The sequence below is a fragment of the Stegodyphus dumicola genome, chromosome 2 (assembly GCF_044657685.1).
Source record: "Stegodyphus dumicola isolate Sdum_Otavi_A_Nest chromosome 2, ASM4465768v1".
Classification (NCBI taxonomy): domain Eukaryota; kingdom Metazoa; phylum Arthropoda; class Arachnida; order Araneae; family Eresidae; genus Stegodyphus; species Stegodyphus dumicola.
In genome coordinates, this window is record NC_140769.1 from 226246484 (window position 1) to 226260971 (window position 14488).

The 14488-nt window shown below is 34.1% G+C and overlaps 1 protein-coding gene across 1 annotated transcript in view; it reads right to left on the reverse strand.

The window, feature by feature from the left end:
- Window positions 1–14130, reverse strand: part of Nse4 (SMC5-SMC6 complex kleisin component Non-SMC element 1) — an 84508-nt gene extending 70378 nt beyond the window's left edge. The window contains exon 1 of the mRNA XM_035362596.2: window positions 13948–14130. Coding sequence (XP_035218487.1) covers window positions 13948–13987 — 40 coding nt within the window. The 5' untranslated portion in view covers window positions 13988–14130. The remainder of the gene's footprint in view (window positions 1–13947) is intronic.
- Between the last annotated feature and the right edge of the window lie 358 nt (window positions 14131–14488).

A 14488-nucleotide genomic window follows, 5' to 3' on the forward strand; every position in this document is an offset into this window, starting at 1 on the left:
TTTTCAGCGGGTGCGGCGTTTAGGCGCACTAAAAATAACATATTTCCTATGATGGTCATTATACATAGTTTGGATGGCCTTGTCATTGTGCATAGACTGGTGCTGTTCCCACACAAAAGAACACTCAGTTGCTTTTTGTGAACGTTATTTTGTTTACATTCTTTCCCTTGAACAGACCTACATGCCTTATTCACCCCAAAACGAGATCTCAAAATAATAACATTCTTCCCCCTTTCAAATCAACATTCTCATCAGTTCCAATAGTCTCTCTCCTCTGCCCTTCCATGAATCTTCCAGGACCCATCCTCTCCCAATGCATCCAAAGCAATAATTACTGGTGGTTGGACAAAAATCTTACAACCGTTAGTTTTGTCAGGTAATAAATCATTCAAAGCTGAAGCCCGAAAGCGGTGGGAGTGTTGGATGAGTGAAGGATTGCATACGTAAACCAAAAGCGGTAAAATGAGTAGAGCATCTTATGAAGAAATTGCAAAGTGGGCAGGAAATGCGTGGAAATTGGTAGAAACATCATCAATAATAGCAGGGTTCAAAGAAGCTGAAATTATATCCTTAGATAAAGAGACTGTAAACCAAGAGGATGAATGTGACGATCTGGAAGACTTAGATCAGGATTTACTAAATCTTTTTAATTCAGATAGTGAAGAATCAGATTTTGATGGCTTCATATGATGTATAGTTTGCTGTAATTCATAAATACAATTTAAAATTTCCTTTTGTCATCCAAATTTAATATCTCCTTGTTGCAACATTTTTTATAATATAGTCTGAGTATTACAAATATGGTCTTCTTTGGTGGGTAAATATAAGTATATACGTGAAGGTAAATATATTTTCAACATTTCTTACCTTTAATTTATTTTTAAGTTATGGTTTCATTTCATGCATTTTTCTTAACTGGTATGTCATATATCAGGACTTAGGTTGAGTTTTTGCATCAATATGGCCCACAACGATTTCACGCGCAATTTAATCTATAGCGCCGTTTCTGTGTAATTTTAATTTTTTTCCCGCCATTTTTCTCGAGTGCGGCGTTTACGCTGATGCGGCCTTTCTTCCGGAAATTACGGTAATCGAAATTTCACGCTTACTTTTATAAAACTGCTCTAACAGTCTGCAAAAAATAATAAGCCAGATCCAATCAGAAGGTTAAGGAACAACACAATCTGCAACCATATAGTGTAATTATATATAATGTATATATTGACGCAGAGACGTAGCTAAGGTTTTCAGCGCCCGGGGACAACTGGAGATTTTGCACCCCTTTCCGTATGCCACAAATGGAAAACACTTTATTCTAAAATTTTGTACCATCAATTTGGCGCCCCCTGGATGCTGCACCCGGGGTCAGATGTCCCCCCTTGCCCCACCCTAGCTATGCCACTGTACTGACGTGATCAGTAATGGATATCCCGCCAGGGGGGGTCTTTCCTTGATCACTTTCCGGTCATTGTGGACACTTTCGATTTAGAAAAACAGGAAGTTTTTCTAAAGTTTTTCGATATAGAAAAACAGGAAGTTCTTCTAAATCGAAATTTAGATTGATGTTACACAGTGTTTGAGGATGAAATATTTCTCAGTGTCTTTTGAAGAAGTTTTGGGACATGTGTTGGGGTTATATTCAGTTTCATTCCATTAGCCACAGCTAAGAGATCTTACTTAAAAAATTTGTCCAAAATCACTGGACAATCCACCTTTCCATCTAACTGGAAGACAGTTTCCAAAAATTTACGAAAAAGGTAATAAAGGTAGAAGATGCGTTGTGTGCGCTAAAACCAAGGAAAAGCGAAAACAAACAATGTATTTTGAGTGCGAAATATGCAATGTAGGACTGTGTGTCGATCCTTGTTTTGAATTATTTTACACACAGCAGAATTTTTAAATTGGAATTTAATTACCTACAGGTAATTCTTGCTTAGGTTTTTATTCATATTTTTTTTTAATTTGGTATTTGTAAAATTTTTTTCATGTTTATAGTATTTATTTCTGTGTGTATAGTTATGATTTTAGTATTTTGCCTGTTTAATTTATTTCTATTAATGTGATATTCTTTATATTAATACACATTAAAAACAAGGGTAAAAGTATAGTTTAGGGTACCCCTTGGCGAAACTTCGCGATTTTTGAAGGTACAGGGATATCGATTTTGTTCAATTCTTTGACTCGTTATTTTGGCTTGTGAAGCGACGCAAAAATCACCGCTACACAAAGCCAAAATAACAAGACAAACAATTGCACAAACTCAGTACACATTGACTTATTTTCACTTAAAAAAAAAAAATTCCCGAACTGCACAAAAATTGCATTGCGCACTTCTTTGACTTTATCCATGTACATGTCGACATATTTTCACATTAAAAAAAAATCACAGAATTGCACAAACTTGCATTGCACCCTTTACTTTGTATGTACACTTTGATATATTTTCACTTAAAAGTCAAAGGAACACCAAATTCTACAATATAGGCAAACAAAACATACATAATCTCAATAAAATACATTTTAAACCAAACAATAAAATAACATATAAAAGGAAAAACATGTTATACGTTTAAGCACTACCAAAAGCAAATATTCACTTACCATGATTTTCAAGTTCGCTTCGTACACCCAGAGCCACATAAAAATCAAAATATCAATCATACTCAAATGACTTTTTTCAAACCAGGTACTCTTTCTGATCGAACGCATAGTGATATCGCAAAAAAAGGAAGAAAGGTTCAGATGGTCACTATGTGATATGATCGAATGCACAGTGATCATATCACATAGTGACCATCTGAACCTTTCTTCCTACAAACCCATTCAAATCCATCTAAACGGTTTTTACGTTCGACTAGACGCATATCCTTCCTACATACGGGACACTTATAATGGCTACTAAATAAACCTTCATTTACACACCAGTCAATTAAAGCTCTTTTCCCCTTTAGCTCCAAATCGTACAGAAACTTCAAATTAATCTTACTACATTCAGCCATTCTACCTTCTGAAGAATCAAACCAACACACACCACAAAAACGCTTACAAAACATCCCATGATTCAAAATTTCCCAGAATCATGCACCCGATTACGTCACAATAGGGTTTTCATACCATTCAACTACTCAGGCTTAAATAAATGAAACAACAACTTGGTGATAAATCAAATAACAACTTCGCCATAATACAAGGGGTACCTTAAAATCTATTCTACCCAAAACAAGTACTTTAAATATGCAACTTTAAAATTGAAGTCATAATATTGAGATGCTGCTTTTATACATTTTTTTTTTTTTTTTTTTGTGTGTGTGTGTGTGTGTGTGTGTGTGTGTGTGTGTGTGTAAAATTAGGCTTAACTGCTGAAAATGCACGGGCTAGTGGTGACGATCCATTTCAGCGGGTCTGGTCCCGTGACTGCGCTTCATTCTCCTGACGCTGCTCCTTAAGGGGTTAAAGCAAGCTTATCAGATGATAAGCTAAAGTATTGCATCATTGAATATAACACTATGGTAATGATTGCACTGCCGGATAGTAAGGCTGTGTTTCCTACACTAAGCCAACTGTAATGTCTGACTGGTGACACTATTAAAAATCTAGCTTATGTATCACAGTACAAAGTCTTTAATCAAAACTCGTCGGGACTTTGGCGATTCCGGATTAGGAGTTTTTCCGGATTATAGATCATCAATTTAAATCTGGTAAGATGGCATGCAGAAATTATAAAATTAAAAATATGAAACTGTAATTTATGAAATAAAGAGAAATTATGATCTAAAGCGTATCAAAATTTACAAAAAAAAAAGCTTAATATTTATTTGTTTACTTTGTTAAACATTTCTTTCAACGTGTGCATGCATAAAGCATGCATTACGCATAGTCGAAATTAGAAAATTGCAACCAGAAAACTATTTGATGTGTATTCGTGATATTTATAATGATGAGGAATTTGATTTAAATCATATCAAAGACGGAGTACATCGATATGAAACACTACATTTAGTAAGGAATTATAAGCCGAATAAAATAAAAACATCCGCCCTGAAGATGAGGATAGTGCTGACAGATCAACTTCCAGTTCATTGCACGCCACAACATCTTCCCGCAGAGCAGCGTGAAATTAATAAAAAAGATTTCGAAATGGTTAGGGAAACAAAGGAAATGCCTTTATCCATTTTTTGCAGCAATTCCACTTTTTGTTTGATGGACATCGAAACATGCTTTCGCTTTTTAGATCCTTCGGCAGCTCCAGAATCGGAAACTCTTTTTGACATAATCGAAAGTTCAAGCTTACTTTTTATAAAATTGTTCTAACAGTCTGCAAAAAAATAATAAGCCGGACCCAATTAGAAGATTAAGGAACAATGCAATCTGCAACACTAACTGAAATAGATAATTAGATAATTTTAGCCTAGCTTATACCATCCGTTATACATTAAACGCACATGCATTGACGTATTATGCACATGCGTTAAATGCATAATGCGTTTATGCATGCGCAGAAAGTTTGTAGCTTTGAGGTCTGGATTATAGATCATTCCGAACGGACGTCCGGATTAAATACTTTGTACTGTATTACTTCACATTGATCAAGTTAGATTCCAGAGTAAATGCTTCCTTTATATAGAACTATATAAATGTAGAAAATCTGAAAAGTTAATTTCATATGGAAAGCCTTCATACAAAATTGATAGCATATAGTTCATTTCATATACACTCGGTGAAAGTAATTGCCACTGAATCTAGAATTAATGCATCACGATTAAATGAGATTTGAGACAAAATTTCTTAAATTAGAAAATACCAAAATATATACAAATAGGAAGTGCAAGATGAAGTTTATGTATTTTATACTGAAATGAAGATCTCAGTAAAGTAGCTGTATGCAAAGTTTAAGCTGTGCAAAACATGTTTACAAAATATCCATGTTGATAGAGATTGAAACCCAAACAGACAGCTCATTGCTGACGCCAGCCCTTTAAATCAATAAAATGCTGCATGACTGATTTTTTATATTTGGTCATAGGGAAAAATCTACTGCAGTTATATCGATTAGAGTGCTGTGAAAATAAGCAGAAAAAAAATAGCTTTAAAATGTGCCAAAGTTTGAAAAATCGCTTTTTTTTTTTTGAGATTTTAAGGTGTATGAGACCCCTTACTGACAGAATTTTTTGTGCTAAAATGATGTGCTGTGAAAATTTTACTTTTATTAATATTTATAATTTTTTCCAAGGTGTCTTTGGGCTAATCTTTGGAATATGGTAACAAGCAGTTTAGCGACATTTTGATAGGCGATAAAGGTTACTACCTAGGACTTTGGCAATAATATGTTACCCAGTTCCAATTATGGATTATTTTGTCTGAGAGAAATGAGAGATCATGAGATATGTCATGTGACATATATGGACGAATCACAGTTCTTTAAACGGAAAAGGGGGGAAACTGGAGAAATATCTGCAGTACTTTATAGCATTTTGTATTTAGCTTCATTCTGTGTTGTGTGAAAAAGTGTTGCTTGATTTTTGGATCCCATGACCCTATCTACAGTGAATTCGAAATGGGTATTTAGTGAGATTGAAAGGGGTAGTACGAGGGCCATCCAGGAAGTAGATTACGTTTCCGTCTGTGTCCGCTAGGGGCGGGGCTAGCGCGGCCATCTTGGGGTCAGAGCGTTGCGCAGCTCAGTCTGCATCTAGCCGTGCTAGTGAGAGGTTCGTGCTGTGCTCCGTTCAGATACTGTGACGGTTTGAAATGTCTGCGTTAATTGAAAATCCCGCGAGCTGCGAGGTGCGCTCAGTAATAAGGTTTCTGACTGCAAAAAACTGTAAACCGATAGAAATCTATCGGCAGCTTCGTGAAGTGTATGGGGACAACATTATCACTGAAGGTGGAGTGCGTCAGTGGGTCATAAGATTTCAAAATGGCCGAACCAATGTTCACGACGAAGATCGAAGTGGGAGACCCAGCATAGTGACCGCCGAACTTCTCGAAAAAGTCGATGCTAAAGTCCGTGAATATCGAAATTTCACAATAACGGAACTTTCTTTGAGTTTTCCACAAATTTCGCGAAGTTTGTTGCACGAAATCATCAGCGAAAAGCTTGGTTACCACAAGTTTTGTGCAAGATGGATTCCAAAAATCTTGACAGAGGACCACAAAAATCAGCGAATGGCTTCAGCGTTGAACTTTTTGGACGCTTACCATAAGGATGGTGACTCTTTACTCGATCGCATCGTTACTGGTGACGAAACATGGGTGAAACATGTGAACTGTGAAACGAAATTGCAATCAATGCAGTGGGGGCACACAAGTTCTCCCCAAAAACCCAAGAAATGCATGCAAACAATGTCGGCAAGGAAGATGATGGCAACTGTTTTTTGGGACAGAAAAGGTGTAATTTTGGTGGACTTCCTGGAAAGAGGCACTACAATAAACTCTCAAAGGTATTGCCAAACTCTCCAAAAACTCAGAAGAGCAATTCAAAACAAGCGCAGAGGAATGTTGAGCTCTAAGATCTTGTTGATTCACGACAACGCCCGGCCCCACACGGCAAATGTCACTCGTAAAGTTCTTGAATCTTTTAAGTGGGAGTTGTTTCCTCATCCGCCGTACAGTCCCGACCTGGCACCGAGCGACTTCCACCTATTCCCAGCAATGAAGAAGTGGCTGGCTATGCAGCGTTTTGATGACGACGCACAGCTGCAAGAAGAGGTAACGAAGTGGTTGAAGGCGCAGGCGGCCGAATTTTTCGACGAAGGAATTTCCAAGCTCGTACATCGCTACGATAAATGCCTTAATTTGTATGGTGACTATGTAGAAAAGTAATATTTGAGTGTGGCTTTCATCTGTATATAATAAAATTTGTTTCCTATACTTTGTTTATTTTTTTATTCCAAAACGTAATCTACTTTCTGGATAGCCCTCGTAATAAGTGTTTTTTTAAGGTTGTGCGAGATAGAAGTAAAGATTGCTTATTAAGTTTTATTAAGCAGTATATTCTACCTGGTACAATAATAATATCTGATTGCTGGAAGTCGTATGCCTGTTTGGAGGATGAAGGTTTTCAACATCTTGCTGTTATCTATAAGTATCATTTTAAAGATCCTGAAACAGGCGTACATACGATTTTATGCATTGTTCTAAATATAAGAAATAAATAAATATGCTATTATTGGAAAATTGTAATTAGCAATGAATTAGTTTAAAGTAATTAAGATTTTAAGCTAATTTTTATTAATTCAGTGTATGTGTTTATATTTTAAATAGTGTTTTTTAATTTAATTATATTTTAATTAAATGATAGTGATTTTGTGAATTACATGTTTGTAGCATTTTGGAATACGCGGTTGTTCTTTACATTGTGGTAACTTGGCGTTTTTTGCGAAAATTTGGCGACCAACTCTCCTACAGCAACCCTCTATATTTTTTTTCCCGCTGCCATTTTGTCTACACGAAGTAAAGACATGTTTCTTTTCTTTTTATCTACTGAACACTTCTTCCAACAATCTACTAGCCGAATTACACTTATGCTAGAAATTTTATCTAACAAAACTGCTTAATCATGACAAATATTCACTGCAAAATTGGGAAAAGTGCACAATACCATACTCCTTACGCGTTTTTCAAAATAACACATACACATAAACCATGTACACGCCGACTTATTTTTACTTAAAAAAACATCCCAGAATTACACAAAAATGGCATTGCGCACACTCTTCACTATATCCATGTACACTGCTTTTTTCTCATAAATTAGAAAAATTTCACGAAAATACATGACAATTTTCTGAATCTTTAAACCCGGTAAAAAGAACATATATGAAATTACGTGATCGTGAAAAAGTTTATACCCTTTCCAAATATGAACATTTCCACATATAAAATAAATAAAATATCCAAAAACTTTTACCTCTAAATCATCTATTATATTATACACGTCACCAACGAATTCATACCGCAAGCATTACAAATACTTAGTGTCAAATATTTAAATTATTTCCATGCACGTTTACTTCAACTTAAACGTATACCAAATTCCTACAAACATAAAATTCACACAATAACTATCATTTAATTAAAATATCACTAAACCATGTACACGTCGACTTATTTTTACTTGAAAAAACATCCCAGAATTGCACAAAAATGGCAATGCGCACACTCTTCACTATATCCATGTACACTGCTTTTTTCTCATAAATTAGAAAAATTTCACGAAAATGCATAACAATTTTCTGAATCTTTAAACCCGGTAAAAAGAACATATATGAAATTACCTGATCGCGAAAAAGTATATACCCTTTCCAAATATGAACATTTCCCCGTATAAAATAAATAAAATATCCAAAAACTTTTACCTCTACATTATCTATTATATTATAAACGTCACTAACTAATTCATACCGCAAACATTACAAATGGTTACAAATACTTAGTGTCAAATATTTAAATTATTTCCATGCACGTTTACGTAAATTACTTTACTTCCACCTTACATTTAGAACAATGCATAAAAATAATATCCTCAAATAATTAAAAATACTAACTTACCTATTCTTCTTCAGAATCTTGATTACGTGTCCGATAAACTTCTCTTATTTCTGTTTCAGGATCTTTAAAATCATACTTATAGTTCACACCAAGGTACCAGGTAAAATAAATAATAAAACATCTTTACTTCTATAATTAAGACACAATAACACGCCGAATAAATACTAATTCAGAAGTCAAACAACAAAAATCAGCGTTATACCTAAAAATTTTCACAGGACTAGTTTCGATGGTTTTACCGAACCATCATCTTCAGCTGCAAAACCGCAAATGGGTTACCGAACCATCATCTTCAGCTGCAAAACCGCAAACCATTTGCGGTTTTGCAGAAGATGATGGTTCAGTAAAACCATCGAAACTAGTCCTGTGAAAATTTTGTAGGTATAACGCTGATTTTTGTTGTTTGACTTCTGAATTAGTATCTTTACTTCTATCTCGCACAACCTTAAAGAAACACTTATTACTACCCCTTTCAATCCCACTAAATACCCATCTCGAATTCACTTTAGTTAGGGCCATGGGATCCAAAAATTAACGAACACTGTTTCACACAACACAGAATAAAGCCAAATACAAAATTTCCAGATGTTTTCCCGATTTCCCCCTTTTCCGATTAAAGAACCGTAATTCGTCCATTAATATCACATGACATATCCCGTGATCTCTCATTTCCCTCACACAAAATAATGCGTAATCGGAACTGAGTACTGCTCACATTATTACCAAAGTCCCAGGTAGTAACCTTTATCGCCTCCAAAATGTCGCCAAACTACCAGTTACCATATTCTAAAGATCAGCCTAAATTTCATACCGCCTTTAACATGCCGCCATGTAATCACTATCGTATTTACATGACAGCCAGACACACTATCCAGAAAATTTATACTATGGTTCACAAATAAATGAAATCACAAATCCCTACTTCTATCATGCACTGCCATTAAAAATAATCTCCCAGACCCTCTTTCCACACTTCCAAATACCCACTACCCCTCAACAGGACAGCCACAATGATATTTCCTTTTGCCAAACTTCAATTCAACAACTACCATTTTATCTTTCCCTCCCATCTTCTCAGACACAGAGGCGAACCAACGAGCTCCAGCGAAAGATTTTTCAACGTCAACAGGGTTGCCATAGAACACGCAATCCCGCCAAAAACCAGCGCACAACACATATCGCCACATATGGTGAAATTAGAGCATATATTAAAGTTGTACCATTTATTTGTTTACTTTATTAAACATTTCTTTCAATGTAAGTTGTTTAAGTTGCTTCGTTTTATGTGATAATATTTTCTCTTTAATTCTATAAACAGACATAATTTCTTGTTCAGTTACAAAGTTCCGCTGTTCAAGTCCCGTTAATTGCTGTGCCGAGAATACCGACTAACTTGTCAATCGAAATTTTTTCGTTTTCACTAACCTCTCTGTCACATTCTTCATGTCTTTATCCATTTTTTGCAGCAATTCCACTTTTTGTTTGATGGATATCGAAACATACTTTCATTTTGTACGATACTTTCGGAGCTCCAGAATCGGAAATTCTATTTGACATAATCGAAAGTTCAAGCTTACTTTCATAATATTGCTCTTACATTCTGCAAAAAAATAATAAGCCGGATCCAATTCGAAGATTAAGGAACAACGCAATCATAAACATTAACTGAAATAGATAATTAGGTAATTTTAGCTTATACCGTCCGTTATACATAAAACACGCACGCGAAAACGTATTCTGCGCTTGCGCACACGCATATGCGCAGTTGTAAAAGGTCGTAGGTACACGCGTAAACGCCTATGCGAATGTGTCAACGCGGCGCATGCGCAGAAAATTTTTAGCTTTGAGGTCCGGATTATGGGTGTCCGAATTAACGACTTTTCACTGTATACTTTTTCGCGATCAGATAATTTCATTATATGTCCTTTTTACCAACTTTAAAGATTTACAAAATTTTCCTGCATTTTCATGGAAATTTTTCTAATTTATGAGAAAAAAGAAGTGTACATGGATAAAGTCAAGTGTGAGCGCAACGCCATTTTTGTGCAATTCTGGGATGTTTTTTTAAGTAAAAATAGGTCGACGTGTACATGGTTACCGCGTATGTGCCATTCTGAAAAACGTGGCAAGGAGTTTGCGATTCTGCACTTTCTCCCAATTTTGCAGTTAATATTCGTCATGATTAAGCACTTTTGTTCCATAAAATTTCTAGCATAAGCATAATTCGGCTAGCAGATTGTTGGAAAAAATGTTGAGTAAATAAAAAAAAAAAAAGAAACCTGTCTATACTTCGTGAAGACAAAATGGCACAGAAAAAAAAAGTAGAAGGTTGCTGTAGCAGGGTTGGTTGCCAAATTTTCGCCAAAAATCGCCAAGTTACCATAATCCAAAGATGACCCACTTCTCACGTTATTCCCAAAGTCCTATGTAGTAACCTTTATCGCCTCCAAAATGTCGCGAAACTACCTGTTACCAAATTCCAAAGATCAGCCCACTTTAGTTACGGCCATGGGATCCAAAAATTCACGAACACTGTTTCACACAACACAGAATAAAGCCAAATACAATATTTCCAGATTTTTTCCCGATTTCCCCCCTTTTCCGATTATAGAACCGTAATTCGTCCATTAATATCACATGACATATCCCATGACCTCTCATTTCCCTCACACAAAATAATGTGTAATCGGAACTGAGTACTGCTCACATTATTACCAAAGTACCAGGTAGTAACCTTTATCGCCTCCAAAATGTCGCCATACTACCAGTTACCATATTGTAAAGATCAACCCTAAAGGGAATTCGAAATGGGTATTTATGTATGTATTAATTTAATGTATGTGCTCATTTATATTTTAAGTAGTGTTTTTGAATTTAATTATATTTTAATTAAATGATAGTTATTTTGTGAATTTTATGTTTGTAGGAATTTGGTATACGTTTTAGTTGAAGTAAACGTGCATGGAAATAATTTAAATATCTGACACTAAGTATTTGTAATGGTTGTGGTATGAATTCGTTGGTGACGTGTATAATGTAATAGATGATTTAGAGGTAAAAGTTTTTGGATATTTTATTTATTTTATATGTGGAAATGTTCATTACTTTTTCGCGATCAGGTAATTTCATATATGTTCTTTTTACCGGGTTTAAAGATTGAGAAAATTGTCATGTATTTTCGTGAAATTTTTCTAATTTATGAGAAAAATGCAGTGCACATGGATATAGTGAAGAGTGTGCGCAATGGCATTTTTGTGCAATTCTGGGATGTTTTTTTAAGTAAAAATAAGTCGACGTGTACATGGTTTAGTGATATTTTAATTAAATGATAGTTATTTTGTGAATTTTATGTTTGTAGGAATTTGGTACACGTTTAAGTTGAAGTAAACATACATGGAATTAATTTAAATATTTAATACTAAGTATTTGTAATGCTTGCGGTATGAATTCGTTGGTGACGTGTATAATGCAATAGATGATTTAGAGGTAAAAGTTTTTGGATATTTTATTTATTTTATATGTGGAAATGTTCATATTTGGAAAGGGTAAATACTTTTTCGCGGTCAGGTAATTTCTTATATGTTCTTTTTACCGGGTTTAAAGATTCAGAAAATTGTCATGTATTTTCGTGAAATTTTTCTAATTTACGAGAAAAAGCAGTGTACATGGATATAATGAAGAGCGTGCGCAATGCCATTTTTGTGCAATTCTGGGATGTTTTTTAAGTAAAAATAAGTCGGCGTGTACATGGTTTATGTGTATGTGTTATTTTGAAAAACGCGTTAGGAGTATGGTATTGTGCACTTTTTCCCAATTTTGCAGTGAATATTTGTCATGATTAAGCAGTTGTGTTAGATAAAATTTCTAGCATAAGTGTAATTCGGCTAGTAGATTGTTGGAAGAAGTGTTCAGTAGATAAAAAGAAAAGAAACATGTCTTTACTTCGTGAAGACAAAATGGCGGCGGAAAAAAAAAAAAAAAATAGAGGGTTGCTGTAGCAGAGTTGGTTGCCAAAAAATCGCCAAGTTACCATAATGTAAAGATCAACCTAATTTGTATGTAAGAATTTTTAAGAAAGATCTTTTATTTCATAGTAGACATTTAATGAGCTGTAATAGGTAATGAGCTATGTAATAAATATGTAATACTACAGCACAGTCCTGCATTTCATAAGCTGTAATGTGTAATATTAGTTGAACTAATTTGTGAAAGAAATATTTAAACAAACTAGTAATATTAGTTGAACTAATTTGTGAAAGAAATATTTAAACAAACTATTTTTATTATGTTTTAACAAAAATCCCTGTAATTTAAAAAGTTGTTGAATTTAAAAGGAAGGGGAAGTACTGCGGTTATTTCAAAACTCTAATAAAATAATGCTTTATTCTTGTCCGTGATTGTATAAGAAAGAAATAATCATCTGTTTATTCTTTTGTAATGGTATGAAAATTATCTGTGTATTTAATATAAAATTGTATGCATGTAAATAAATTTTTTAATTTATTACTTTATTTGTGTTAGCTTCAATTTTAATTCATTAAAACTGATATATACTTGTATATTGTAGGGCTGGCTATCTGAAACGTGCCTCACTTTTCGCGAATTTTTAATTACATAATAAGCCTAATAATAGAACTGCATGAAAATGGATTGATGAAGTTTGTAGGCTTTCTTAAGAGAGTCGGCTCTTTTATTTCCAGGAATCTAACAATGATTCAAAATATACTGTTACGCTATTTCAGTGCTCAAGTGCATGTCACTCATTTAAGATCTCACTTATTTAACCTAATAATAATATCAGAGGTAAAAGAATCTATAAGATAGGCAGTGTAGAAACAGTTTTCATTAATTTCTCAAAATTGAAAATTTTCCTTCAAAAATAATGATAAAAAGTTTATAAATTATGGACAGAATGCTGAAATATTTAAACATGCACACAAGAGAAGTATGTTGTTAGTATTTTTTGCATAATAACCAGTATATTAACCTAGGGGGCGGGAGTACTATTTTAAAGCATTTAAATCTAGCATGATTATATTTATTGTTCTTTTTAAAACAAATGATTACCCATAGCAATGGATGAAAATAAACAGTAAGTATTTTCGAAAGTTTCTTAACGTAGAAAAAATGCTAACAGTTGCTATTTGTTGGATTTATCGGATTCTGTTAAGATGCAAATCTTACAATTAATGCAGGAAATTTCCGTGTATGGCTGAGAAATATATTTCGTATAATAACAGAAATATCTTCATGCTTCTTTTCAAAATAAAGGAAATATTAAAATCTGTGTGCTTTACACTCGAAAATACAGAAATATTTTCTTCATAGAATAATTATTTAAATGACAATAATTAGAATAGAAATTGATGAGATAACGAGAATATCAAGTAATCATACCTTTAATACTTAAAATTAATTGCTTTGTTTCCTGAGCCATGTTTTCACACAATAAATGATTAATTAATTCAAAGTTAAATTAACAACTTGTAAAATACTGAAATGGCATTTTAACATTTTCGTTATTTGGAAAGCCTTTGTCCACAGAAGATCTTCAGGCAAAGAACGCCTATGAACGTCAATACGTATTCTTTCCTTCAGGAGTGGCTAACCAATCAGAAAGCACCGTTAGGGACTTTTTAACACAGAATCTGTCCCTTACAAGAAAAATGACTACCTTCATCGGATTTTTACGTACTTCTCCGTTTTAACCCGAAATCCTCTAATTCTGCAACGCCATTGGCTGCTTAGAAATTCTGGGATTTTTGCTTGGGTTTCCATATTCGGCCTTTTATTTGCCAAGTAAGCGATGAAAGCATCGCTTACTTGGCAAATAAAAGAATTCTAAACCAAACTAATCGTGTTGATAAGTATCAGTATAATAATGGAGTGTAAGGTAATTTTTAATCAAATTGATATAAATGTAATCTACAAAGCATAA